At 53.4% G+C, this 27,037-nt stretch overlaps 1 protein-coding gene across 2 annotated transcripts; it reads left to right on the forward strand.

Annotated features, from left to right (window-relative positions):
• Positions 1 to 5,175: 5,175 nt before the first annotated feature.
• CREBL2 (cAMP responsive element binding protein like 2) lies at positions 5,176 to 26,523 on the forward strand. Of its 2 annotated transcripts, none has more exons than XM_055118400.1 (4): positions 5,176 to 5,496; positions 19,038 to 19,301; positions 20,820 to 20,961; positions 23,646 to 26,523. In XM_055118400.1, the coding sequence occupies exons 1-4, from the start codon at positions 5,482 to 5,484 to the stop codon at positions 23,648 to 23,650; spliced, it is 426 nt and encodes a 141-aa protein (XP_054974375.1). In that variant the 5' UTR covers positions 5,176 to 5,481; the 3' UTR covers positions 23,651 to 26,523. The 2 variants fall into 2 exon arrangements, with proteins under 2 accessions (XP_054974375.1, XP_054974376.1); XM_055118401.1 differs by having other exon boundaries at positions 19,104 to 19,301.
• Positions 26,524 to 27,037: the final 514 nt, after the last annotated feature.

A 27,037-nucleotide genomic window follows, 5' to 3' on the forward strand; every position in this document is an offset into this window, starting at 1 on the left:
TCTGTCAACAGAGGCATTTGGGTCTTTCTGAGCCTTATTTATTTTGCTCGTGCTGACAAGCTGGAGGCTGAATAACCCGCTGACCAGAACATCTTCCTTGAGGCTCTACCCTGGGGACTTGCTACGCCACACTGGGGCCGAGGAACTAGGTGCCCTCCTGCGTGCCCGCGTAGGATAGTTGCCTGTGTGGGCCAAAGGCAGGCGGGGATTTGGAAAAAAAAATGCCTCTAGAACAGACACCAAGTTTTGAGATGGAGTATCTCAGAGGCTCGTGAAAAGAAGCTAAACCCTCCGGAAAGCAGAAGTACAGAAGGACACTTATCTATCAACTCAATTGGGAGGGGCAAAGAAACCACACACAAAACAGAATATGAGTAATGCTTTCACAGTGATCTCACCTCAAGTATTTCATGAATTTCACATGACCCGCCCACTTTTCCTCTGCACCTCTGAAGCTGACCATCTCAGCGGCAATAATAGTCTGTTGTTCAAGGCCCAGATTTACATATCAACGTAGCCCGGGCATTCCTGAGTGTAGAATATGTTACTGTTCCCCAACTGTGCGGTTTCCACAGCATGGTTAATTTTTTGCTCCCTTACCCCCCTCCCTTAATCTCATGCCACCCCCTACCTCTCCTCAATCACTGGCTTGTTTCTCTTTTGAATAGTTTTCTCCTTTCCTTGGGCATCAGGAGCTGAAGAACCCACGAAGGGTTGTACATGTACAACCCTGCTATGTTTTAACCTCTTCGTCCCTAGGCCGCAAAAAGCCCAGCCAGAGACAGAAAAGTCGGGACTTGGCATTTGCGAGAGGACTCAGGGGCTACCTTCTCCCCTGTGTCCATGCGTGGGCAAAGGTCCCTGTGTGCCCACATCATGGCCCCCTTTGTTTCTTTATTGGTGATTTTGATTTTTGGGTCACAACTGGCAGTGCTCGGGGCTTATTCCTGGCTTTGCACTCAGGGGGCACTTTGGGCAGGGCTCAAAGGACCCTTTGGGGGGCTGGGGATTGGATCTGGTCTGCAGTGTGCCAGGACAGCACCCTCCTCGCTGTTCTATCACTCCTGCTCCAGTGCTCTTTCTTTTACATACCGTTTTGCTAAAATGGTATGTGCCAGAATCGAATCCAACGGTTTTTCATTCCCAGTGGAAGTTTGGAAAGGGCTGGATGAAATTTTGAATTCTTCGACTCCTGTGTGTGAGACTTAATGGAGAGCCAGCTGGAGCCCACAGCGGCTATTTTAATGAGCTTCCTCTCGCTCTGATGTGCCCCAGAGGGTACGGGCCAAGCCGACCCATGTGGCCCGGGCAGTAACACGATCATCTTGGCTCTGTTTGGACACCTGTGCTCTCTAAGCAGGCAGCGAGGGGAACTGGACACACACACACACACACACACACACACACACACACACACGGACGGCCAGAGAGAGGAGACGTGGTGGTGTGTACCAAGCGCTACTGAAGCACTTGCCACTCGAAACTCAGCAGAGCTGCACACAGAGCTGGCTGGGTGGGAACCCACAGTGCCTCCATGTGGGGGGTGTCCGAAAGTAGATGAAAATGTAGGTGTCGGCGGGGGGGGAGGCAGGCGGAGGGAAAATGAGATGCATTTTTGAACAGGAACTGCATGCCTTGGAGGTTCCTTTCTATAAAAGAGAAGGCTAAAACCATGGCTCTAAAGTATGCCCAGAATCCTGAGCGCCTGTTCTCCTTCCAAGCTTCCTTCCCGTCCCGAGCCAAACACGCACCCACCGTATCGACTTCTCCAGGGACCGGGGGCTGCCCGGCTCTCCCACTCCCACGGTCTCTTACTGCAACTCCTCTACTCGTCCTCCTTAAACTCGATCTCTAATCCCTTTCGCTGTGTGCCTTGCTTAGTGATTTCTATGTCTGTGTGCATTTTTCCTTCACGGGTCAGAAAGTTTTCAGGGCTCCTACTTACAGAAGCGGATACACCCTCCAAGTCTCTCCTCCCTGCTTTGTTAACAATTCAACTGTTTCTCAACCAGTGTTAAATACGTGGTTGCTCAATACTTCATCTTGACTTTTGTCCCTTTCCAAAGTCTTATTTTACAACATGATACAGATTTATCTTTATTTTTTATTGTTTTAATTTATTTATTTTGGGTTGAGGGGGCACCCCGGCAGTGCTCAGAGCTTACTCCTAGCTTGTGCTCCTGTGTCGCTCCTGGTCAGGCATTGAGCCAGGGTCAGCCATGTGCAAGACCAGTTCCTTAACTTTTTAAAAAAATTTCTCCAACTCAGAGATGTATTTTTATAAATTCAAATGCAAATATTTCCTAAAGCAATTCCTCTTTTCAAAACAAGTGCTTACATTTCCATTAACTTAGATTCTTTTTGAATTATTGTAATATTGCAAGTACACAGTACAAAAATGATGGCACAGCAAACCTTCCATCAGCCAGATGAATGGAGTTGCTTCATCTCTTTTTTTTCTTTTCTTTTTGGGTCACACCCAGCAATGCTCTGGGCTTACTCCTGGCTCAGCACTCAGGAATTATTCCTGGCAATGCTTGGGGGACCATATGGGATACCAGGGATGGAACCCAGGTTGCCCGTGTAGAAGGCAAACACCCTATGTGCTGTACTATTACTCCAGCTCGCTTCATCTCTTTTTGATTGTGTACTCCTGGATTTGCACTCAGGGATAACTCCTGGCATTGTTTGGGGGGTTCATCTTTGGTGCTGAAGACTGAACCCAGAGGGGTGCATTCAAGTCAGGCACCTGCCCACTGAATTATCTCTGCAGCCCTGCCTCATCCCTTTAAGAGTTGAAAAGTGCAGCTAACTACCATGGCCTCCTCATCCCCTTCCTCTCCCTCCTTAAAGACACTCACTCTCCTAAAACAGGTGTGCAGGTGCCCAAGCCCGCGTTTAATTCCCACGTGATTCAAAGGCTCTCAGTGGCCCTTATGGAGCCAGCACCTGGTATGTGTGCTACTGGCTGGCCATGGGTGGAGGAAGATCCTTCCAGAAGTCTGGGAGCGCTTTCCAGAGAGGTTGCTGGGAGAGCAGCAAAGAGCCAAGGCAGGGGAAAAGCCCTCCCACCTCAAAGAAGAGACAAAGAAGAGACACAGAACCAAGAAGGGCAGAACCAGGAAGGCCAGACTGAGGTTATGCAGGAGCAGGAAGGGCTGAAAGCTCTCACGAGGGTGTCAACCCCGGAAGATGTGAGAACAGGAAGAGCACAGGTGCTCAGAAGAGCACTGAGTTCAGCACCCCTCACCATTAGAGCAAACGTGTCTGGGCGTCCCTCAAGCCCCCAACATGCAAGTTGGGGGTCCAACGGCCTTGGCTGGGTCCTTCAGTAGCAATCTCAGCATGTCAGACCCACTCCCAGCTACACGCCCTGGCTGAATGGTTTAACGTGAGAAACGGATCTACTTTTGTTTCTCTTAGGTGGGGAGTGGAGGCATCCAACTTTCCTCGGAAGACTCCCTTGATGGGCAGCTGGGAGAACAGAGGATACCCAGCTGGATAGTAGAGTTTCCGATGAACCTGGGTGACTTTGGAGGGCTTCATAAAAGTGTGTCTCAAATAATCTTGTGGGACATACTTTTTTTATACTAAAATGGTGTTCGTTCATGAGAAATTCAAATGTGTGTCCTGTATATATTTATTTCAAAACCTGGGTGGTAGTGGGGGGCTTATTCAGAGGACCCTCTGTGGTGCTGGGAACTAAACAGGTGGGGTGCAGGCAGGCTTTATGCTATTGTTCCAGGCCCCTAAAACCTGGAAATTCTACGTGGTGGGTTTGGGAAGGATTTAGCAAAGCACTTTCGCAGTCTTTGTCAACAGAGGGAGGGTCACCCTCTAGAAGGTGCAGCAACCAGCACAGCATCTTTATCAGGTTCTCAGTGGCCAAATCCAGGCTAAAATCACCACAAAACTGCCTTTGCGCAACCAGGAAAATAAAAAGATGCTTGCTCTGCAGTGGCCTCATTGAACTACCATTCACACACCCTAAATTCCTCTAGTCGGAAAGGTCCAAGCCTGTGGCCTGTTTCCTTCAGTTCACTGCGAGTGCTGTGCCAGGTGTCACCAAATCCATGGTCAAACACATTCGTCGCTCAGGGAAGAAACCCAGCACCCAGGACCAATCGCTGCTCCCCCCGCCCACACACACACACCCAACCCGGCCACCACCGGCTTTGCACCTTGCCCCCAGGTCCCCAACCTCGGCTCCTGGAAACCCCTCACCCACTTGTCACTTGAGACATAGCCGACTAGGGATATTTCATTAGAAACGGGAGCTGACGGGACTGGATCAATAGCACAGCGGGTAGGGGGTTTGCCTTGCACGCTGTCGACCCAGGTTCTATTCCCAGCATCCCATATGGTCCCCTGAGCACCGCCAGAAGTAATTCCTGAATACAGAGCCAGGAGTAACCACTGTGCATCGCCAGGCGTGATCCAAAAATCTAAATAAATAAATAAATAAACAAATAATAGAAAAAGAAACGGCAGCTGGGAACTGCTCGGTGGCCCGAGAGTCTGATTCGGTCACTGCGCCCCGGAGGCATCACGTGTTTGCCCCCTCCCCCGGCCCAATAATCACTCTTGCGTATTCCTATTGGGACACCGAGGTTCACTGGCTTATTTCTGCTTTCCTGGCCCTTAGGACTAGTGCCTAGTTAGTGCCTAATGCGATGAGAGGCCACTGGGGTCCAGGGACAGCTGCTTTTCCTGGTTCCAGCAATCGTCAGCCATACGGTAGCCCTGGCCGCTTGGGGAGGAACGGCGACTCGTTCGCCCCCGAAGCCGCACTATGCTACGTTCTCGGCTGCTTTCTGCAACTTAAGGGTGCCCCCGGTCCCTTCCCGGGCCCCCACCCCTCCGAGGGGCGCCCCGCATCCCTCCAGGCGCATCCCCAGCCGCCCGCGCACCCCCCGGGCCGGCTCCGCAGCCGCCGCAAGCCGCGCGCCCGGGGCCAATCGCAGCTTCGCCTCCCGCCGGGCCCCGCCTCCCCCAGGCCCCGCCTCCGCGGCGCGCGCCGGGCCGGAGGAAAAACAGACGCGCGGCCGAGGCCGTGTGGACATTGTAGTTCTCGCGGGCGCCGGGCGCGCAGGCGCCGCGGGGAGCGAAACTACAACCCCCAGCAGCCCGCGGGGCTACGGCGGCCGCGGGGGCCATTCCGCGTGCCGCGCCCCCGCCCACCCCGGCCGTCCGGGCGGCTCTCCAGGGCGTCTGTAAACACACCCCGAGACTGTCATGGACGGGGAGGAGGAGGCGGCGGCGGCCCGGGGAGGCGTTCGGGGCCGCCTCCCGGCTCCGCTCTGCCACTCCTGAGCGGGTCCCCAGCCCCCGTGACGGTGGCATCAGGCAAAGCCAAGGGTTAGGCGAGAGGAGGAGGCAGTCAGGACCACATCCCCTTCTCCCCACCCCCCCCACCCCGGGGCGGGGGCCGGGCCAGGGCAGGGGGAGGGCGCGCCCGGCCACCCCGGCCTGCCCGCCGAGATGGATGACAGTAAGGTAAGTCCCGAGGCTGGCACGCCGCCGCCTGCTTGCCGCTGAGTGCGGGTCCCGCCGCCCCGCACCGCCGCAGCACCTGCCCCAGACATCCCCGCGCCCGTCCACTTGTGGCCCCCGTGGTACCCCCGTCCACCCAGGAGCCCGGGGGCGGGGGGCGCCCTGTGCTCCGGGCCGCCGCCACCTCCCCTCTCCTTCCCACCCCCCGGGGTGAGCCTGTTTGTCCGCTTTCCCCAGCGCTCCGGACCGAGAAGAGAAGGACCACTGACCCCTCGCCACGGCCTGGCCGCCCCCCGGCCCTCCCCCCCCACACACACCCTCCTCCCAGGTGGTGGGGGTGCTAGCGAGTGCCCCCCTGGACCTGCCCCGGGCCCCCCCAGTCGCTCCCTCGCTTCCGTCGGGCACCCTCGCTCAATGCCCCATTCATATCAGCAGTTCACTCCCCCTCGGCGCTGTTTTCCTGTGGTTGGTTGGAACGCTCCGCTGAGCTCCTGTTGCTGCTCGGCCCGCGTGTGCAATCCGACCTCGGCTAGCGAGACTGCTCTTAGGGACTGGACTCCTTCTGGTTCGGCCGCCTGTTCCCTAGCCCGGCCCCTGCCGCTCTCCAAGGCGACAGTCCGCGCCGTGGGGTCACTGGATCGATACAGAACCCGCTTTTCTGCCTTTTTGGCTGTCACTGCAGTGCTCTTTAGCTACCCAGGTGTAATGGGTATAGGAATAACTTATTGACGTTTTAGGTTGCTTACAAATTGGACCTTTTAAAGGAATTAGACTTCTAGAATTTCCCTTTTTTTTTTTTTTAATGAAAAAATAAAATCACTCCTTGCCCACTTTCCAGAGAATTTACTTCCCACAATTTCTGGCATGGCCCCTGGGGGACCCTTTGCCTTTGTTTAGGTCCCTTTCCCGCCATCTGACCAGTGATGGTCAGATCGCCAGTGACTCGGTTCCAGGGGGGGAAAAAAAAAAAAGGAAATGATTTCCCATAATTGAGATTGCCAGGTTAATCTTTCCGTGTTGACTTTTAAAATTAGATCTGAAACTCTCTTCATTATTTTCCCCAGAAAATAATGACCTGGCTATGTAACGATGCTGAATTACATTTTTTCTTTCATTTCCTTGAGATTGTCAGTGTTTGGGACGTCCGTGTCAGATGTTTGTCTTTCAGAACTCTGAAACATTTCATACGTCTCTCAGAGTCTTCAGTCATCTCAAATAAGCCCAAGAAAAATATGTAAGATTCAGGGTTATTTTGCTTTCCCATAAAAAATCACATAGAGATCACATCTTAAAGGAGCAAACTGTAGTGGAGGGATGGATCGCATGTTACTGACTTGCCTGAAGGAGTGAGTGAAGTTAGTTGCCGGTGGGGGGGGGGGGAGAGAGGCGAGCCCCCATTTCCAGTAAGCAAAGTGCAGTCAAATCTTTCTTTGAAATTCGTGGTTTATCTGAGTGTTGAGAAACAGGCCGTTTGTTAAACCTTAATGATTAGGGACCAGAATGTCCGTTTCCACTGCCTGCGGATGGCGGGCGCCGCTGTGAAGCACCCTACTTTCACTTTGAGCCCTTGTCATCGTTTACTGTGGATGAGTAATATTTAAATACCGTGGCCGGCAGCACCGGCTTCTCTTCCTCATCAGCCTTGGGAAAGAGCCTTCGGGAAGCCCTGTGGCCACTCCCGGTCCCGGCGTCTCTGGGCCCTGCCCTCACTACACCCCACAGGTCACTCGGTGCCCCTCGGCCCCCCGCACACTCACACACAAGACCCAACTCTCCCCGTCACGTCCTGCGTGGACGCAGGAGCCAGGTCTCGTCTCCCCTCTGGAGTGACGCTGGTGTGGGGTCTGTGCCCATGAGCACAGAGATGGCACGTTGGCAGTGAGGCCGGGGGACGGCCGGAGGGTGCAGCGGGCAGCGCAGCAGTTAGAGGTGGGACTGGCCTGAGCCGCTCAGGATACTGACCGGGAAGGCCTGACTTTTCCAACCAATCGGATTCGGAATCGTTTTCTTATGGGGTGTGAGTGGGTCGGCCAAGCCGTTTCCACATCCTGCCTCCTGGACCCGATGGGAACAGGCCACAGCGCTGCCTCCGGGAATCTCAGCGTGTGCCCGATGCAGCGTCCAGCAGGAGGGAAGGGGGACAGCGCTGAGCCAGGGGCAGAGCTGCGCTCAGGTGCCCCGCGAGGGGTCAGGCAGATGGTGCGGCGGCTGGGAGAACACCGGCCTCCCAGCTCCGCGGGGTGTGACCCCTTTTAAAAAATTCTGATGTCGCTGGGCTTCATGAATTAGCGTGTTCCACTCAGCAGACCAGCTAGAGCGTGCAGCCAAGAGAAAGAGCGGAGAGACGGGGCATCCCAAAGCCGGCCTGGGCGGAGAGCAGGGGGCAGCTCAGGGGTCTGCGGGGTTGCGGGCTGTGGCATCTTTGGCTCGCATGAGGACTGGACACCATGCCCGCAAAGCTTCCAGTCCAAGCCCAGCGCTGTTTCACACCCACTGGGTGTCACCTCCCGCAAAGGGGCTGGCTGGCATGTCCCAGGGGAGCAGGAGAGAGTAGCCTCGCATGCTGCTGGCGACAGCTTGTTTGTTCGCTCTAAGAAGACAGATTTCCATGGGGCACTGACCGCTTTTCTGAAAAGGCCAAATTGGGGTGCCCCTGGCTCGTAAATACACAAGTTGGGGCTCAGCGTGTCCTTCTCATGCTTCTCCCCCTGGCCTTGACTTTCGGGTCCTAAAGATCGTGCTGTCGGTGTCCGGGACACTCACTTTCGTTCCCTTCACCCCGGGCCAATGAGTGGTCTATAGTCACTGGCCCGCAGGTGCGTGAAGGTTCAAAACCACTGATCTGCAGCTGCGTTTACGCCTGACATGCCCCCCTCCGCCCCCCTTAGCTCTGCCTACAGTGGGACAGGGCAAGGACACGGCACCAGGGAACACAAGCTCCGTCCTCAGTGGTTCGGTAGTGTGAGACTGAGAAAGGAGAGCGTTTCAGAGAGGGAAAGGGGGCTCCATCACATACCCCCCCCCGAAAAAAAATGGTTACGTGCAGTAAGTAGTGAAAAAGCAGGTACTGGACTTGGAAAAACTGTATAGGAACCTAGCAAGGGACAGTGACCAAGTGACAGAGACCAAAGCTGAAATGTAGGGTTTGAGGGAAAAAAAAACAAACACTGAGGGGGGCTGGAGCGATAGCACAGCGGGGAGGGCGTTTGCCTTGCACGCGGCCGACCCGGGTTCTAATCCCAGCATCCCATATGGTCCCCTGAGCACCGCCAGGGGTAATTCCTGAGTGAAGAGCCAGGAGTAACCCCTGTGCATCGCCGGGTGTGACCCCAAAAAAAAAACAAAAAACACTGAGGACAGACCTAGCCATGCCAGGCGAGCTATTTACTAGTTCTGGGCGTTGCTAAAACATATGGACTGTGACATGTAGGTGAACTAGCCGGGACCAGGGACGTGACTCAGTGGCAGAGGCCATACCTGCGTGTGTGAGGTCCTGGGTTTGATCCCCGGAACTGCAAGAAAAAAAATTTTTATACTATAATGTCAAGTAATAATAACTCCAAAGGAGGGAGGTGTCGACCTTCTCATCTTCATCTTCTTTCACTTTATCTCCTGCAAAATTTGTTTCCTCTGTTGACTAGAAAAACTGGCAGGACGGTTAGCAGCAGGAAAACGTGATCAGCCTTTCTCTGAAGATGTGGGAAACACAGCCCCTGGGGCAGAGCTGTGAGGGTCTCGGGGACCAGGGCACCAGATGAAAGCGCAGCTCTGGGGCCGGAGTGTTGGTCCAGCACGGAGGGCGTTTGCCTTCACGAGGCCAACCTGGGTTCGATCCCTGGCATCCCATATGGTTCCCCAAGCACCACCAGGAGTGATCCCTGAGTGCAGAGCCAGGAGTAGCCCCTGAGCACCGCCGGGTGTGACCCCAAAACAAAACAACAATTAAGAAAAAAAGTGCAGCTGGGGCTGGAGCAATCACACACCAGGTAGGGCGTTAGCCTTGCACGAGGCCGACCTGGGTTCGATTCCCAGCATCCCATATGGTCCCCCAAGCACCGCCAGGAGTAATTTCTGAGTGCATGAGCCAGGAGTAGCCCCTGTGCATCGCAGGGTGTGACCCAAAAGGAAAAAAAAAAAAAAGTGCAGCTGCTTGTATTGTCTTTAAAGCGGGCCCCTCCCTGGCTCTGACGTCTGGGACTGATGGGAGAGAGCTGCTGAAGGGGTGTTGGGTAGGAAGCGAGCCGGGCTCTCTGCTCAGTTGCCCCCTGGGGGCCAGTGCTGCAGTCACTTGGTGAAGGCGACCGTCCTCTGCTTAACAGCTTGAGAAGCATTTAGGATTTGCTCTGAGAATTAGACTATAGGATGTTACAAAAGGGGTTTTAATGATCAGAGTTCTTGGTCAGTTTTTCAGACTTCATATCCCTTTACCAAGTATTTTTACAACCTCTGTAAGTCGTTATCCATGATAACAACTTAGATGTATTTCAAAATAGTATTAGGTTTTGGGGCTGGAGCGATAGCACAGCGGGTAGGGCATTTGCCTTGCACGCGGCCAACCTGGGTTCGAATCCCAGCATCCCATATGGTCCCCTGAGCACCGCCAGGAGTAATTCCCGAGTGCATGAGCCAGGAGTGACCCCTGTGCATCACCGGCTGTGACCCAAAAAAAAGCAAAAAAAAAAAAATAGTATTAGGTTTTTTTTTCATGTGATTTCTTTTCCGTGGGGGAGGTTGAGGGTTGGGGCCACACCCGGCTGTGGTTGGGGCTCCCTCCTGGATCTGTGCTCAGGGCGCACTCCTGGCCATGCTCAAGACCACATGTGGCGCCCGGAATTGGGCCTGTTTCAACCACACGGAGGCAAGGGCCCAATCCACTGGGCTATCCCTCCAGCCCCACTGGGCCAGGTTGCAGAGTAGAAAATACAGTGTTGACCCTAAGGGGCTCCCACTATTTGGAGGGGAGAGAAACAAAGCATGCGACACCACCCAAACCAAACAAGCCGTGTAGCACAGATGCAGTGAGCTAGCTCCTGTGTGTTCCAGAAACTTGAAGAAGACAAACGACTATGGGCAGAGTATGGGTGAGAGCTTTGGAGAGAAAGGAGCGGGACGGAGGGGTCCTGTCATAGACTAGCATCGTATTTGTCCTCTTGGATGGAAGGGGGCCGAGGCGGGGAGCAGAGGGAGAAACGCACCCCTGGGCCGGGAGGTCTCTCCTGGGGATGACGAGGCTGACTTGGCGAGGGAGAGTCTGGATGTACTGGCTAAGTACCTGAGAGTACCTCCGCATCCTCATCCCTGGAACCAGGCAGTAACGCCGCGTATGAGGGAATAGTCCCTGGAAAAGAGTGAATTATGGCCTCATACGTGAAGGAGACGAGGCCGGCTCAAGAATTGGGAGAGGAGGGGTTCATCCTGGATTGTCTGGGCAGACCCCAAAGCCAGCTGTTCCCACAAGGGCTGCAGACGGGAGACCACCAGGGCAGAGACTGGGGGGCTTCGGGCCGGGACTGTGCTCCGCGCGCTGGGGGGAGGCAGAGAGAGGTTTCCAGGTGGTTTTGTTCATTCCGCCTCTGTCCGGAATGGCTGGTTTAGCCTGGAGATCGTAGACTAAGACCAGGCATTGTTTTGAATTGTTGAGCGCAGCGTGGCCAGAGAGACGGCTCAGTGGCTGAGCGCGTGGCCCCTCGCTCCCACTCCTGATGGCACTGGGGACCCAGGCAGGGTCGGTCACAGCCAGGGCAGGCGCCAGAACCCCGGTCCCCACTCTCCGGCCCTTGGAGTCCTTGATCCAGTCACCCGGCCGCTGGGCATATAGGCTGGGCCACGTTCGGGCTACTGAGTGATGCTGCCTTGCACATACGGGTGCAAGTAGCGTTTTTAGTTTGTGTTTTCACATCCCGAGGCGTGGCTATCACGAGGGGTGTTGGGTTATCACTAGGAGGTGTGTGGTACTTTCATTTGTAGTGTGTTTTTAAGGGGTGTGCTATTCTCCCTAGTGCTGCAGGGATTCCCAGTTCCCTCCCCCCACAGAGCACCTGCGCCTTTTCCTCCAGCCCTGTGGGTGCAGGCCCTCCTCACAGGTGTGGGCTGGCCTCATTGTCGTTCTGACTGACGCTTCCTTGCCTGTACGTGCGTTGAGGGTCTCTCCACACGCCTTCGCACCATCGGCCTGTCCTCACCGGACATGTGTCCCTTCGGGTCTTCGGCTCGTTTTCTGTCTGATTTTGGTTTCAGGGGCAGACCTGGTGGTGCTCAGGACTTACTCCTGGTGGTACTGGGGGACCAGACAGGTTTCCAGGGTTGGGGCGGGGGTCCCCCTGAGCCAGGCAAACGCCACAAATCCTGTCCTAGCTCTCCAGTCTTTGTTGTCGTTTCTGGTTTGGGGGCCGCACCCGTTGATGCTCAAGGGTTACTCCTGGCTCTGCACTCGGGGATCACTCCTGGCGGTGCTCGGGGAACCAGATGGGATACTGGGAGTGGAGCCCAGGTGAATAGCGTGCAGGGCAAGTGCCTTACCTGCTGCACTGTCTCTCCGGCCCCTCTCCAGACTTCTTTTGCTTGTATTTTATCATTGCTTTGCTTGGAATTTTTGCTTTTTGCTTTAAAAAAAAATAAGCTGAGTGAGTTCTTTATTTTGGATATCATTCCTTTGTTGGATGTATGATGTGCAAATAATCTCCTAATTGCTAGGTTTCCTTTTTGATATGGGGGAGTTTCTTTTGTTGCATCAAAGCTTTGGTTTTTGTTCTCTGCTCCTTGGGTGCTCCGTGCCTCACTGTACCCAGCTGAGTGCACCTGCCTCCCACGGCACCCGAGGGACAAGGCTGTCCTTTCCCTATTTCCGCTCTTTCAGCGTTTTGTTGAAAATCAGTGTAAAGACATATTTTTGGCTTTCTCAGTTCTCTTCCATTGATTCATATGTCCCAGTACCTGATTTCTGTAGCTTTCTAATCACTGTATCACTGTCATCCCGTTGCTCATTGATGGCTCTAGCAGGTGCCAGTAACGTCTCCATTCATTCCTGTTGCATGCTAGTATAGCCCAGTGGTGTCTGCTAGCTCCAGGAACATGAAGAGCACGTTGTTGTTGCAGTTTTTGGCATATCGAATATGTCATGTGGAGCTTGCCAGGCTCTGCCGTATGGGCGGGATATCCTCAGTAGCTTGCCAGGCTCTCCGAGAGGGGCGGGCTTTGAGCTTATATAGCTGAGCCGGAGGTGGTTTGTGGTTGTGTCTCCCACATGCCTAACTTTTGGCCATTTAATTTCTTGGTAAACTTGGCCCCAAGTTGGGGTCTGGTCAAAGGCACAGCAGCAATTTGGGGATATCTGGAAGTCTGAAGGCACCACCAGGCTGCTGATGCAGTCGCCCCACAGGTACAGGTTGACCTGCTGGCAGCACCAGACCCCCAAGTAGCTTTCTAATACGTTTTGAAATGAGAGATTATGAGTCCTCTAACACACACACACACACACACACACACACACACACACGAAGATTGCTTTGGATCCTTTGTATCTCCATCTGTATTCAAGGGTCTTCTTGTCGATTTTGCAGGACGTCTGTGATTTTGCGAGGCTGGTGTTGAATGGTTGAATGTGCAGGTGAATATGGAGAGAATTTGCGCTTTGAACAAGGCAGAGCCGTCTGGGCACTACCAGGGAGGCCCTTTCTCTTATTCTTTGAGCTTCCGTTTAATCTTGCAGTGATGCTGTGTGGTTCTCAATGCACATGCCTCGTGTTCTTTTGCTAAATTTCTTCCAGAGCACTTCGCTCTCTCGGATGCCGCTCTGAGTAGTATATTTGCCAATCGCCCGGTTTTTCTAGGGTAGAAGCACAACTCATTTTGGCTCCTTTGTGTCTTGAGGAATTTTATTCATTTCATCTCCAGTTTCTAGTTTGCTCTTCTTCTCTTCCTAGTTTCTTCAGGTGGGAAGTTTGCGTTTTTATTTAAATCTTATTCCCTTTAATGTAGTATTTGTAGCTTCCTCCGAGTGCTCTTCAGCTGCGTGTAACAGTGTTTTGTCACTCGTGTTTTCCTTGTGATTCCATCTTTGACCTGTTACTTAGGAATGCTTAGCTGTTTTTTTTTTCTTTTGAATTTACTAACTAGCCATGCCAAGTTAGAATTATATGACACATTCCAGTGCTCCCTTTCTAAAAATAATGACCTCTAGCCTATTTGTCTCAAAGGAGGAAGCATTAAAAACAGAGGCTTAATGGAAAAGTAGGAACTTTGCTCTTATTTGCATATAACAAACTAACATTTAAAAAAATATAATGAAGACAGACCTACCTTAAGATCCCTACTGAAATCTAATTTTTATTTTGTTTTTTTGTTTGTTTGTTTTTTGGTTTTTTTTTTTTCTTTTTGGGTCACACCTGGCGATGCACAGGGGTTACTCCTGGCTCTGCACTCAGGAATTACCCCTGGCCATGCTCAGGGGACGATATGGGATGCTGGGATTTGAACCCGGGTCGGCCGCGTGCAAGGCAAACGCCCTACCCGCTGTGCTATCTCTCCAGCCCCTGAAATCTAATTTTTAGTAGCCTACCCAAGTGAAATAAGATCTCTGTGGAAAGTTTTTTTTGTTTTTTTTTTTTTTTTTTTTGCTTTTTGGGTCATACCCAGCAATGCTCAGGGGTTACTCCTGGCTTTGCACTCAGGAATTACTCCTGGTAGTGCTTGGGAGACCATATGGGATGCCAGGGATTGAACCCGGGTCGGCCTCATGCAAGGCAAACGCCCTACCCGCTGTGCTATCGCTCCAGCCCCTCTGTGGAAAGTTAAAAATCAAGGGCCGAGAGACAGTACAGCAGACAGGACGCTTGCGTTGTGCGTGGCCACGCCATGTTGGACTCCCGGCAGCCCATCGGGTCCCCACCACCTCCAGGAGTGATTCTTGGGTACAGAGCCAGGACTAAACCCTGAGGACCCCCGGGTATGGCCCAAATTTTTAAAAATAATAATACGTGGACAGGGGCCTCCCTCAGTGGTGCTCAGGTCTTACTCCTGGTTCTGTGCTCAAGGATCACTCCTGCTGGGGCTCACTCGAGGTCTTCTGGGTGCTGGGGATCAAACTCAGCTTGGCCGCATGCCAGGCAGCTGCCCTGCCCACTGTGCCATGGCTCTGGCCCCCAACATTGCTCTTTCCTAGGGACTGTAGGCACAGTACAGTGGGTAGCGCACTGGCCTTGCATGTGGCCAACACGGGTTCGATACACAGCATCCTATGTGGTCCCCTGAGCACCACCAGGAGTAAGAGCACCAGGTATAGCCACCCCCCAAAAAAAACCAAACAAACAAAGAGAATTACCCGTTTCTAAAAACAGCTATTCAAATTTACATGTGTTTGAGGAGACAGCCTGAAAGGCTGTGTGTGTGCTGTACATGCAAGTGATCCGGCATGAATTCTTGGTACTGCATGGTCCCCTGAATCCGACCACCAGGGTGGGGGAGGGCAGGCAACCCCCGCCACACACACACACACACACACACACACACACACACACACACACCCCTTCTGCTGCACCCCAAGTAAATAAATTTTCATGGGGCTCTTTGTCAACAGAAATCGAATTTTAGAACAGGAGGAGACTGACTGGGGGTCCTTTCCCTACGTGTGTTTGTGTCGGCCCTGCCAGAACTTGCTGTTCCGCCTTCCCAGCGGTGCTTGGTGCGGTAGGACCCCGGCCGCCTCTGGCCGCGCACTCGCTCCGGCGCTCTGGCCGGTTCTCTAGCCCGGAGTCAGTACTTCCCTCTAAGCCCATCTCTGTGCCGCCGCCCAGGAGAGGCTGGAGGAGAGGGCAGGGGGCAGTGCAAGGGGCAATGCGGTTATCACTGCGTCCGTGAGAACTTTGTGAAACGTTGCTAAGAGTGGCTTTTTGGCCCCGAGATATTTAAGGAATTTGTGAGTTTAATTTTCAGTTTCTGGTTCCCAGTTTCTGATGAACTTCCCCTCCCCGGCACCCCGTGTCTCTGTCTCGGCGAACTACATCGCGAAGCCAGCTTGTGTGCCCGCCTCCGTGCGGGCAGCCCCCTTTCCCTCCAGACAGCACAGGCTTCCCGACCCTGGGAGCCTCTTGGGTCTGGACCGCTGGCGCATTTATCAGATGGGAGCTGGCACCAGACGCAAACACTTGGGTCCATTACTGGGGAAGACTAAGCTAGAGGAGAGGTGCCACCAAGTCTCCAGTACCATCTTTATAGGCGGTGACAGGAACCGCCAGAAACCTGCCTTCGTGGACTGTGCCGTGCTAGTAGAGAAAGGGAGAGCGGGATAAGATAGATCCAATCTCAATATTTTGCTACCATAAAAACTAAGCAAAGAGTTTTTAACTCTTCTGATTTTGTGACCGCGCTCAGTTTATTCCAGAAACCAGTGAAGTCTGTGAAGTACGCTGTGTTCTCTTGCTGGCTGCTGCGAGTAGCCACCCTGAATTAATTAGAAGCAGCAGTGCCGGTGTTGTGTAAGAGTGCCGTGTGATTGGTGACTCATTTTACAACACGAAGAATGTATGCAATCACTATTGATTTCATGATTGACAGGAGTTACTGCTACAAAAACATTGCTTTTAAACTGCAGTAGGGGGCTGGTGCGATAGTACAGTGGGTAGGGAGCGTCCCTTGCACACAGCTGACCCGGGTTCGATCCCTGGAACCCCATATGGTCCCCCAAGCACCGCCAGGAGTGATTCCTGAGTGCAGAGTCCAAGTAGCCCCGGAGCATTTCTGGGTGTGGCCTCAAGTCTCCCCCCCAAAAAAAAATAATAAATCAAAACTGTAATCATAGCCAATGTGCTTTGTTTTAACATAGGGTGATTTCATAATGTTTCAGTTGTACAGCTGATAGGATCTATGTGTAATTTAAATTTTAGCCCGAGGTAATATTCGGATGCTCTGGTCATTCTACGGCAGCAGAATCAAAGGTTTGGCTCTGGGGCAAGTTTCCTGACTCGAGTCTGACCCTGTTAGAGAACAGGCACTGGGAGTGGGGCGAGTGAGCTCCGCGAGATCCTTCCTGGAGAATGTGCCGCCACCTCGGGCCACCTCAGAGATGCTTGTTTGCGCCTCGGCTCTGAGCCAAGATGGTGTCTTCTCCAGCGTCCCTCGGTGTGGGGGTCTCGGCCAGACCGTGAGGGTCCGTGGAGGGTACGAGTGGGGCTGCAAAGGCAGGAGTCAGTGTTTGGGAGACAAAGGAAGGTGGCCACTCTTTCAGTCATGGGACCTGGGAAGGCATCTGATAGGTTTTTTTTTTCTTTTTGGGTCACACCGGGCAATGCACAGGGCTTACCTCCTGACTTTGCACTCAGGAGTTACTCCTGGCAGTGCTCAGGGGACCATATGGGATGCTGGGAATCGAACCCAGTCGGCCCGTGCAAGGCAAATACCCTACCCGCTGTGCATTATTGCTCCAGTCCCATCTGATAGTTTTTCCCCTAGTGGTTTGACCAGAGTTTTGTAAATGTTTGCATCTTCCGCTTTTATTTGCAATTGCTTTAAATCCTCAGTAGTAATCCCTTTTGTTATGCTGAAGTGATAGTGTCTGTAATCTTTTTTTTTGCTTTTTTTTTTTTTGGGTCACACCCGGCGATGCACAGGGGTGAGCTCAGGCACTCAGGAATCACCCCTGGCAGTGCTCAGGGGACCATATGGGATGCTGGGATTCGAACCTGGGTCGGCCACGCGCAAGGCAAACGCCCTAACCCGCTGTGCTATCACTCCAGCCCCCAATAGTGTCTGTAATCTTGCAGGCTGGTTTCGGGAGGAGACTTTACTGGGAAGTGGGCAGTCATGTGCTTGGAAGCTGAAGAGTCCTGTACTGCACTTGACCCTTGTTCTGCCAAGGAAGATAGGAGGCCAAAATGACATATTCCCCACACCTTTTTGACCTTCCATCCCCCTTTTCAGAAAAAAGCCAACCAGCAACCCCCCAAACCTTCTCTAAGGGCACAGAGGCAGCCCTCCAACGCTCTGGGGGGCCTTGAGTGTACTCCCTGGGTCCGCCCCTTGCACAAACCCTGCTTCCGGCTAGTAAGGACAGCGCCTGGTAAAAAAGAGTTCCAAAAGTATTTTCCCTAACAACTTGTTTATTAGAAAAATGTTCCCTGCCTTTCCGAGTGACTAAAGGACATTTAGCTGATGTATAAGTTCAGGTTCAAAATTCATCAGCTTTACTCCTATTGTATAAGAATTTGGGGAAATTCCAAAGCAAAACAATGAAGATTAATTTTCTTTGCCAGTTACCCAAAAGCTGTGCCTCCACAGGCAGCTGAATAACAGGGCCATTGAAGACATGTCTCCTGACCCCAGGTGGAGCCCGGCTGAGACAGACAGAGTTATAATTACAGGCTTCCGAAGGCGGGAGAGAATTATCCAGAAGATTCCGGGACTTCCTGTGTGTTCCTTTGGGCTCTCCAGCTTTGAAAAGGGAATTTACAGCCAGATTACTAGACACACACATACACATACACACACACACACACACACACACACACACACACTCATTTATATTGTTGTTAACTGTAAGCATTTAAAAACCATTTTAAATACAGATGAGAAGAAGGTGCTGTTGTCCAAGAGTTTTTCACTGACTTGGTTTTGGGGCCAGGCCGGCGTGGTGCTACTCCCAGCCAGCGTGGTGCTTGAGCCTGTGCCCTCAGTGGTGCTCAGGGGACCGTCTGGTCCTAGGGACTGAGCCCGGGACCCCACGTGCAGAGCGTGCACGCCAGCCCTCGGAGCTGCCCACCCTGCCATCATTGGCTTATTATAAACGTCCTTCTTCTATTCAATTTTTTCTAGCGTCTAGTGTTTTCTCTAGCACTTTTGAAACCATGCTAAACTTAAAATTATGAGTATGGTTTTTTTTTCTTTCTTTCATTCTTTCTTTTTTTTGCTTTTTGGGTCATACCTGGTGATGCACAGGGGTCACTCCTGGCTCTGCACTCAGGAATTACTCCTGGCAGTGCTCAGGGGACCATATGGGATGCTGGGAATCGAACCCGGGTCGGCTGCGTGCAAGGCAAACGCCCTACCCGCTGTGCTATCGCTCCAGCCCTTAGTGCAGTCTTTTTTTAAAAGCCAGGTATATTATGGTTCATGTTTACTATTAAATGCTTTAAGGTGTATGATAAAAGGTATAAGGAAAACTTAATTTCTTCTCATCTTCATGGCATCAAACATATCAAAAAAACTAATAAAAAATTAAAAGATTAAATTTCAAAACAAAAACAAAAAAATAAAAGATTGAATTAAAAAAAATGGTAGAATTTCAAATGAAAACAGTTGAATTAAGGTTAAATTTCAAAAGAAAGAATAAAAAAGGAAAGGCAATGATTTCCGTCTCCTTGGGAGTGGAGGCTGTGGCCCCAGGGGCCAGGACAGGCATCTCATGTCCCGAGGCCCTGAGCCACATGTCCCAGAGCGCGGCCGGCCACAGCCCCTACAAACTCATGAGTCTCGCACGACACTGCATGGGATTGTGCTTCCTGGCACCCTGAGCTTCACGTACTTAGTGCTGTCCATGTTCTCTTCACGAACAGGCGTCCATAGCCACCTCCCTAAGCGCAGAGCTCAGAGAGCCCAACGGCTGTTCTTTCTCGCTGAAGGTGGTCGGGGGCAAAGTGAAGAAGCCGGGGAAGCGCGGCCGCAAGCCGGCCAAAATCGACCTGAAGGCCAAGCTGGAGAGGAGCCGGCAGAGTGCCCGGGAGTGCCGGGCCAGGAAGAAGCTCCGGTACCAGTACCTGGAGGAGCTGGTGTCCAGCCGGGAGACGGCCATCTGCGGGCTCCGAGAAGAATTGGAAATGGTAAGTCAGGGCCGGAGCGAGCCGTAAAGCCCAGGCTCGGGGCGGGCCCCGGGTCGAGCGGGACCCGGTTTATTGCCTGGCACTGCAGAAACAGGCCATAAAACACGAAATCCCCACTTTCCACGAGCCGGCTGACACGTGGCAATGAGTGCAAATGGGCGTTTAGGCGAATGCACATTTTCACACGGCTGTTGGGAGCAAAATGTACACGATACCATCCTGAGGGATTGTTTCCCGCAGGAGTAAGTGGACTCTTCAGGCAGGCACAGCCAGGCCAAGGACTGTCAGAGTGGACCCTGGCCTCCCCCACGCCCCCTGAAATGAATAGTACTACATGATTCTCTTATGTATTATACAGTGAATACGGATTGGAGCGATAGCACAGCGGGTAGGGCGTTTGCCTTGCATGCAGCTGGCCTGGGTTCGATTCCTCTGTCCCTCTCTGAGAGCCTAGCAAGCTACCAAGAGTATCCCGCCCGCACAGCAGAGCCTGGCAATCTACCCGTGGTGTATTGGATATGCCAAAAACAGTAACAACAAATCTCACAATGGAGACGTTACTGGTGCCCGCTCAAGCAAATCGATGAACAGCGGGACAGGACGACAGTGCTACAGTGCATACATTGCATAACACACTTGGCTAACATATTGGCACTTGAAAAAGGATGAATGGTACCTAGCAGTGTATAGTGTGATCCCGTTTGTATTCAAACATTGATCACCCATTCAGATTGTGGGGCGTATAGTCTCCTGGAACACTCTGTAAAAAACAATTGAAACCCTGTTACCATGAGCTCTGAGAAGGAAGACACAATTTTACAGAACTAGGACAGGCCTCCTCCGATTTTCAGACGAGCTCTGTGTACCCACTGTCCGGTGGATTTTGGATGCGTACTGAATCTATGGATTATTTCTCATCTTTGCCGTGTAAACCACGGAGAATATATGTCACCTTTAAACTGAAGTGTCCTTGTTTGTCCCCAAGGTCTAGAGAAGCGTGTCCCAGCCAGGAGCCTCGTGACCTGCTGTGGGCCCCCGAGAGAGCCCAAGGGGGTCACGGGTGAAAATGGCATAAATGGGACGGGGGCCAGGGCATGAGACAAGGGGGGCCGGCCAAGAGGGGCTCCCGGAAGGAAGCAGTGTTGGGGAAGGGCGAGAAACTCTTATCTAGAGCAGTCAGCTCGCTGGTGCCCTACCTGGTGAACGTTGATGAACAGCAGAAAGGAAATCGCAAAAGAATGTACTTGGGGGAGTGGAAATAATTAGCAAAAAAAAAAAAAGATGTGTTCTGATTAGTGGCTACCCTGCAGGGAGCCCTTTAGCCAGAGGGGGCTTTTGGCGTGCTCAGGAGCCCCCTAGGGTGAGGCAGGGGGTGGGGGGATGTGTGGCTTCCAAATGCGGGGACGGCTGTCTTCCCACCTGGAGGGCAGTCGGGGCGCTCTGTCCAGGGCCCCGGTCCCCGAGAACCCCCTGGACTCTGGCCTCGGGAGTCTCCTCAACCTGCTCTCCGTGTTCCAGTACAAGCAGTGGTGCGTCGCCATGGACCAGGGCAAGATCCCGTCTGAGATCCAGACTCTGCTCGTGCTGGACGAGCCGCCCAAGCCGCAGCAGAGCGCCAGCCGGCACGCGAAGGCCGGCAAGACGGACGCGCACAGCAGCTGTGAGTGCAGCCCCTGGCTCCCGCCCGCCCCTTCCCTCGGCTCTGTGCTGGGGGGCGGTGGGGTGGGGGGCATGTTGAGGCCACACCCGGCAGTGCTCAGGGCTGACTCCTGGCTCTGTGTTCAGGCCTCCGTCCCGGTGGGGCTCAGGGGGCCCTCTGGGGTGCCTGTGATGGAACTGAGGTCAGCTGCGCTCTCGGCCCACGCCCTAGCCCTTGTCCTGTCTCCCTCCGGCCCGGTGCGCCGTAGCAAGTGTTGCTGTCCTTTGTCAAACCCCTCCTGAGAGATGGGAACCAGGGGCTTGACACCGAGAAGACAGGCTGGTCCTCAGTGACACGCGCGGCAAGGTGATCCACCCTGCGCGGCGCTTGCAGTGACACGAAATAAGGCTTATAAGGGAAATTGCATTCGGGATCTGGAAATGCACTTCACACGGGCTCTGTAAAGAGCCACAAACACACGCATGCACACACTATCGTATTTGAGTAGATTTACGCCATGAATCGGATCCACTTTTCTACTTGCTGCTAGTAGCAATTTCTTGTATTTGTATATGCATCTTGCAAAGGCCTGCCTGTCATTCACTTAGATTTGTCGTAAGTATTCCGCCAGTGTTCTTTGTTACCAGACCACACTGCCCTCTGTGCTGCCGGTTCGGGCTCAGGTCCCAGATGTGTGGTCACATCTTCCTTCCCCTGGGCGCCATTCTGACACGCCCTGTTGAGACGCTCTCTTCCCGCCTCGGGAGGTTCATGTGGGCAGGGAATTCACCATGTTAGGGCCTGAGAGACGGCCCCGGGGATAAAGAGCTGGCCCTGGCTGAACCCCCGTACACATACGGCCCCCCGTGGCACTGCCAGGGGTCACTTCAGGATGGCCCCCCACCCCCAGAACTGCTGTATGTCACCCGCAAAGAACAACAGCAGCAACAGACCCCAAATATTAAGGAGTTCAAAGCAACAAGTCAGAAATATTCTGTGCGGTCACAGCACGCCACCCCCCCCCCCCGTCCCACCCTCCCGGATGGTTCATGTCCGGCCCTGCCTGGATGAATCTGAGCTGCTCTGGGTGTTTCGTGGGAATGGGGTGAGGCCCGCACGGCGTCCGCACCTGGGGTCAGGCCCTCCGTTCCTTACGGACGCGGCCGCACCCCCGACTCTCTCCCTTGCCTGGAGAGTCCAGCCCCAGGGTGGGTGAAGGATTTGGGTGGCTTTGCCTGCTGGGCCCTGACGTGGTGCTTCCTGTCCTCTGTGTTGTGTGGCTGTCTGTGTTACCTTTTTCAGAGAAGTATCTGTCTCAGTGTCTTTTCCATGTTTGAAGGCAGAGGTTCCCAAGCTTCTTTGCCGCTCCCTCCCACCTCCCTGGCTTTGGCAGACACGCCACTCAGTGACCCCTGGAAAATGGTTCTTTAAGGGGACACACAGGCCCAGTAGAAATAGATTCCCCCTCCAGTTTGACCCGAAGCTACTGCTGCCTGCTGGGGTGGTGGCAGGCTCCCCTCGAAATGCACATGGGTGGGATCACCCACTTGGGGACCTTCTGTTGTAAAATGGATTGTTTCATTTTGCTGTTGAAATGTCAGTTATAAGTTATAGATTCTGGATATTGAGGGGGCTGGAGCGATAGCGCAGAGGGTAGGGCATTCACCTTGCACGAGGCCGACCTGGGTTCGATTCTTCCGCCTCCCTTGGAGAGCCCAGCAAGCTACCGAGAGCATCCCGCCCACACGGCAGAGCCTGGCAAGCTCCCCGTGGAGTATTCTATATGCCAAAAACAGTAACAACAAGTTCACAATGGAGACGTTACTGGTGCCCACTCGAGCAAATTGATGAGCAGCGGGATGACAGTGACAGTGACATGTTTATCATGATAGTTCTCCCATTCATTAGGTCGCCTTCTCTCCCTCTCTCTCTCTCTCTCTCCCTCCCTCTCTCTCTCTCCCTTTCTCCCTCTCTCCCTCCCCCCCCCCCCCCCGCTCTGGTTTTGTTTCTGTGTTTTTGCTTTCGCACCATGCCCAACAGTGCTCCAGGCTTACTCCTGCCTCTTCTCAGGGTCCCTCCTGGTGTGGCTCGGGGGAGCTTCTGGGGCTCTGAGTGACTGTGTCCAAGGCCAGTGCCCCACTTGCTGTGCTCTCTGGCCCCAGTGTCTTCATTCTTTTGATAGATCTTTTGATTCACACACACACACACACACACACACACACACACACACGCAAAAACTGTATGGAGTTGAAAGGTTGACTCCTTTTATTTTTTTTAAATAAGATAATGTTTGCCTTCGGCTTAGTTAAACTGCCGAGGAAATGCAAACCTCTTCATTTTCCTCCCCTCTGGACTTAAGAATCGCTTAGTAAGTAGGGCCAGAGAGCTAGTACAGCGGGTAGGAAACTTGCCTTGCTTGCGGCATACCCGGGTTCAATCCCCTGCACCCTGTACGGTCCCTCGAACCCGCCAGGCGTGATCCCTGAGTAGAACCAGGAGTAAGCCTGAGCACTGCCTGGTGCGGCCCCCAGACAGAGAAACACAAAGAACACCCTGCGTACAGACACGGAGCCGCGGGCCGGGAGTAGCCGCCTCAGGTTCAGGGTCACTGGGCTTCACTGTGCTCCACTGACTCCATTCCCAGAGTCAGGGGCGGAGCCACAAGGAGGGACAGTCTCACGGTGGGCGCTTTGGTCTGTTTTCAGGGTGAAGAGCGTGGACGGTGACGGGCCAGGGACCCAGGCCCGGCCTCAGTTCCTCTGACCGGCGAGCGGGCGAGATGGCGCGGCCGGCTCCCTCACCCTGCCGCTCGGCTCCTCCACCCACAGCTCCCGGCAGAGCCCCGGCGTCCGCACGCAGAAAACCGACGGCCCTTGGGGCTGCCGGCCCGGCCGTGACGCTCGCGGCATTGAATGTTGCAGTGCTTGAAACCGGGGGGTAGGAAGAAAGGTGAAGGCTGTGTTTTCGCACCCAAACGCCACACTGCTCTCTCGGTTCATTTCTATTCCTCCCACGTGACCCATGTGATTGTATGTGTCTGTGCGCGGGCTCAGCCGCCCCGGCAGAGAACGGTAGGAGGCGGCTGCCTCCGGGCTCCCAGCCTTCATGGACCTAATCTTTTTTGTTTTTTTTTTTTCCTCTCTTTAGACTTACTTGAGTAATGTTTGTTTTCTGCATGAACCATGATTTCTCCGGTGAGCCATTCCAGCATAAGCTGTGACTATGTATTTCAAATATATACATTTCTATTTTTATAGTCCATATGATATGCCTGTTTAAAAAAAAAATGCACATGTTAACAGAATCCATCAGGAAAACCCTGCAGACAGCCTCTAGCTAAAACTTGTGTCGCTGTCTTCCCAAACGATCTCTTAAAAGGCTGCCAGGGCCTAAGCCCTCCTTCCAGAATGATTCGGCATATTTTATTTTTAAGCGAGAAGTCACCTGTAAGGCATTTCAGGAGCACGCGTCACCTTTGCCGGCCCAGCGGTCTGGGTTTCCGGCGTCCGCTTGTGTCTGTCTGTCCGCAGGCAGGCTGAATGTTCGCACACGTTTCCTCATGTACTCAACTGCTGGAGAGTTTTTCCCTCCAGAAAACAGGATGAATCTAGCTGCTGAGATTGAGTTTCTGCCCGGAGAGGTCTGGAACCAAATGAGGCATAAATTGCTGCTGGGCTGGGCTGGCCGCTGCGAGCAGAAGGCCGCCTCCTTCCCGGGGCAGGTGCTGGGCACCCCCCCCCCCATGTGGGAGGGAGGCAGGGGGGTCTGCACGCAGGGTGGAGCCATTCTCTGCAGTGGCCCCTGTCACCTCGCCTTCCCCCCTCCCCCCGCCACCTCACTCTACCTGGCGAGAAATGGAGTCCCGATGGGGTCCCTGCGGGCAGAGCCAAGCCCCTTCCTTACCCCCCCGCCCCCACCCCGCCCCTCTCCGCTCTTTCTTGGAGGTGGGTCAGGAGTCTCATTCTCTGTGGCTGCTCCATTGTCATTGTTTTGGGAGAGGAAGAAGCCAAACCTTTGCTTTGGCACCCAAACAGAGTCTGCTCTGTTCCACACTGGCAGCCTCAGGGGGCCTTGTGGCGGCCAGGGGGTGGCCTCGAGAGGGACCACAGTTGCGAGGACGAAGTCCTTTCGCCTCCTCTGGGGCCAGGCGCTCTCCCGCGGTTGAGGGAAGCGCCTCAGGCCGCGTGGCTCCCGGCCTCTCGCCTGGAGCCCCGTGTGACTACTGACAAACCACTAGCCCGCCACCCCCCCCCCCCCCCCCCCCCGTGTCTGGGGCTCCAGGGGGATTTAACGCCTCCCCTTGGGGTCACAGATGCGGGGCGCTGAGCTCGGGGCTGCTCAGGCCTTCCGCACGTGTTTCCCCGAGACAGTGTTGAAGGCTGTACTGGGTATGTGTAGGCCACCTGGGCTCCCCAGACGTCTACTTTTCACTGTGCAGAACAGCCCAAGACTTCCTCTGTGTTGCTCTGTCCGGTCCCCTTTGCATCCTGCACCCCCCGCCCCCCACCCTGAGTTGTTCTCAAACCCAACATTCCGAGATGGACGTGGCTCCCCCGGGGGCCGTCTCTGTGCCCAAGGGCTGCTTCTCTGCTCCCCACGTTCTGTGACAAGAGCCCTTTGAGTTCCCCCCACGCCCGTTATCTCTGTTAGCACAACAGTGACTTTATCCTCAGGCCGAGGGTGTGCAATTCTGAGGGAAAGGGAGTCACGGGGGCTGGGAGCTTGTTCCCGTATTCGGGAGTAGACCCAGCCGCGAGGCAGCTCCTGGGTCTCGAGAAAGGACTGTTGGGAGCGCTCTGGGCCTCGTGCGGCCTCACGCTGGGGCCACACGAAGCCTGTTAATGAATGTCCCTGGTTCAAGCCGCGGGCGCCTGTCTCTCTCCCCCGGCCGCTCGCTCTCACAGGCCGCGGGGAACAGCAGGCCGTGGGCCGAGAACCCCTTGGATCCGGCTGTTTCCCTCACTTTCTTGAGTAAACAGCAATGTGTTTTTTTTTTTTCTTTTTTCTCCCCCCAAAGAAAGGCAAGGGGGGAAATAGAGTTGTGTATTTAGACTGCCACATTGTGTTACTAATTTAGCACAGATCTGCTGTATATTAGAGAACTGAATCTAATACAGAATAAGTTTGACCAAGTCAGGTCTTAGGGTATAATTGATATAATTTTAGGATATAATTTTGAAGTCGTTCTCCTATTTTATCTCAGATCTTTAGGTGTCTGAATCAGAATCTGACTGCAGCAAACGTATATCACTGTTTACCAGCTCACTGACAGTACTTAGCAGTATCATCATCTAGCATTTTACCTGTCATCTTTGAATTATGATAGAATTGATTTGGCTCACTACAAAAAGTACAGCTTTAAACTGGACTTACTTTAGTTCAAATGAGGGCAAAGAAAATCGAAAAACAGAAGCGCTATATTTCACAAGAAATCAGTTGCATATTATCAATGGCATACTTAGTTTTAAAAGAGGAAGATGTCTAAGAACCCACATCGTATTTGGGGGGCATTGAAGGAATTTTTCTTTATGTGAAGAGCGTTGTATAATTATATTTTTATGAAAATAAAAGATCTTCACCAGAGAGATCTCCAGTTGTCTGTTTCACGTCTCTGTGTGTGGGGGGGGGGGGGGCGGGGCGGGAGCGTGAGACTGAGCAGAGGCCTTCCCGAGTCGGGGTCCGAATCTTATTAAAAACAAGCAGGTGGGGGATAATTCGCAGTTATTGGCAGGCAGTTAGGGGTTCTAAGAAACTGATTCCTAAACTTACTTAGCTGGAATCTAACCCAGTGGCCGTGTGGCTCTCTTTATCCCTGTAATAGAACAGCTGGGCTGGAGCGATAGCACAGCAGGTAGAGTGTTAGTCTTGCCTTCGGCTGACCCAGGTTCGATTTCTTTGTCCCTCTCGGAAAGCCCGGCAAGCTAACGAGAGTATCAGAGCCTGGCAAGCTACCCATGGCGTATTCGATATGCCAAAAACAGTAACAATTCTCACAATGGAGACGTTACTGGTGCCCGCTCAAGCAAATCCATGAACAACAGTGCTACAGTGCAGTGTAACAGTACAGCTAGTTGCGCCCTCGCCCTCTTCCCCTCTC

The sequence above is a fragment of the Sorex araneus genome, chromosome 10 (assembly GCF_027595985.1).
Source record: "Sorex araneus isolate mSorAra2 chromosome 10, mSorAra2.pri, whole genome shotgun sequence".
Lineage (NCBI taxonomy): Eukaryota > Metazoa > Chordata > Mammalia > Eulipotyphla > Soricidae > Sorex > Sorex araneus.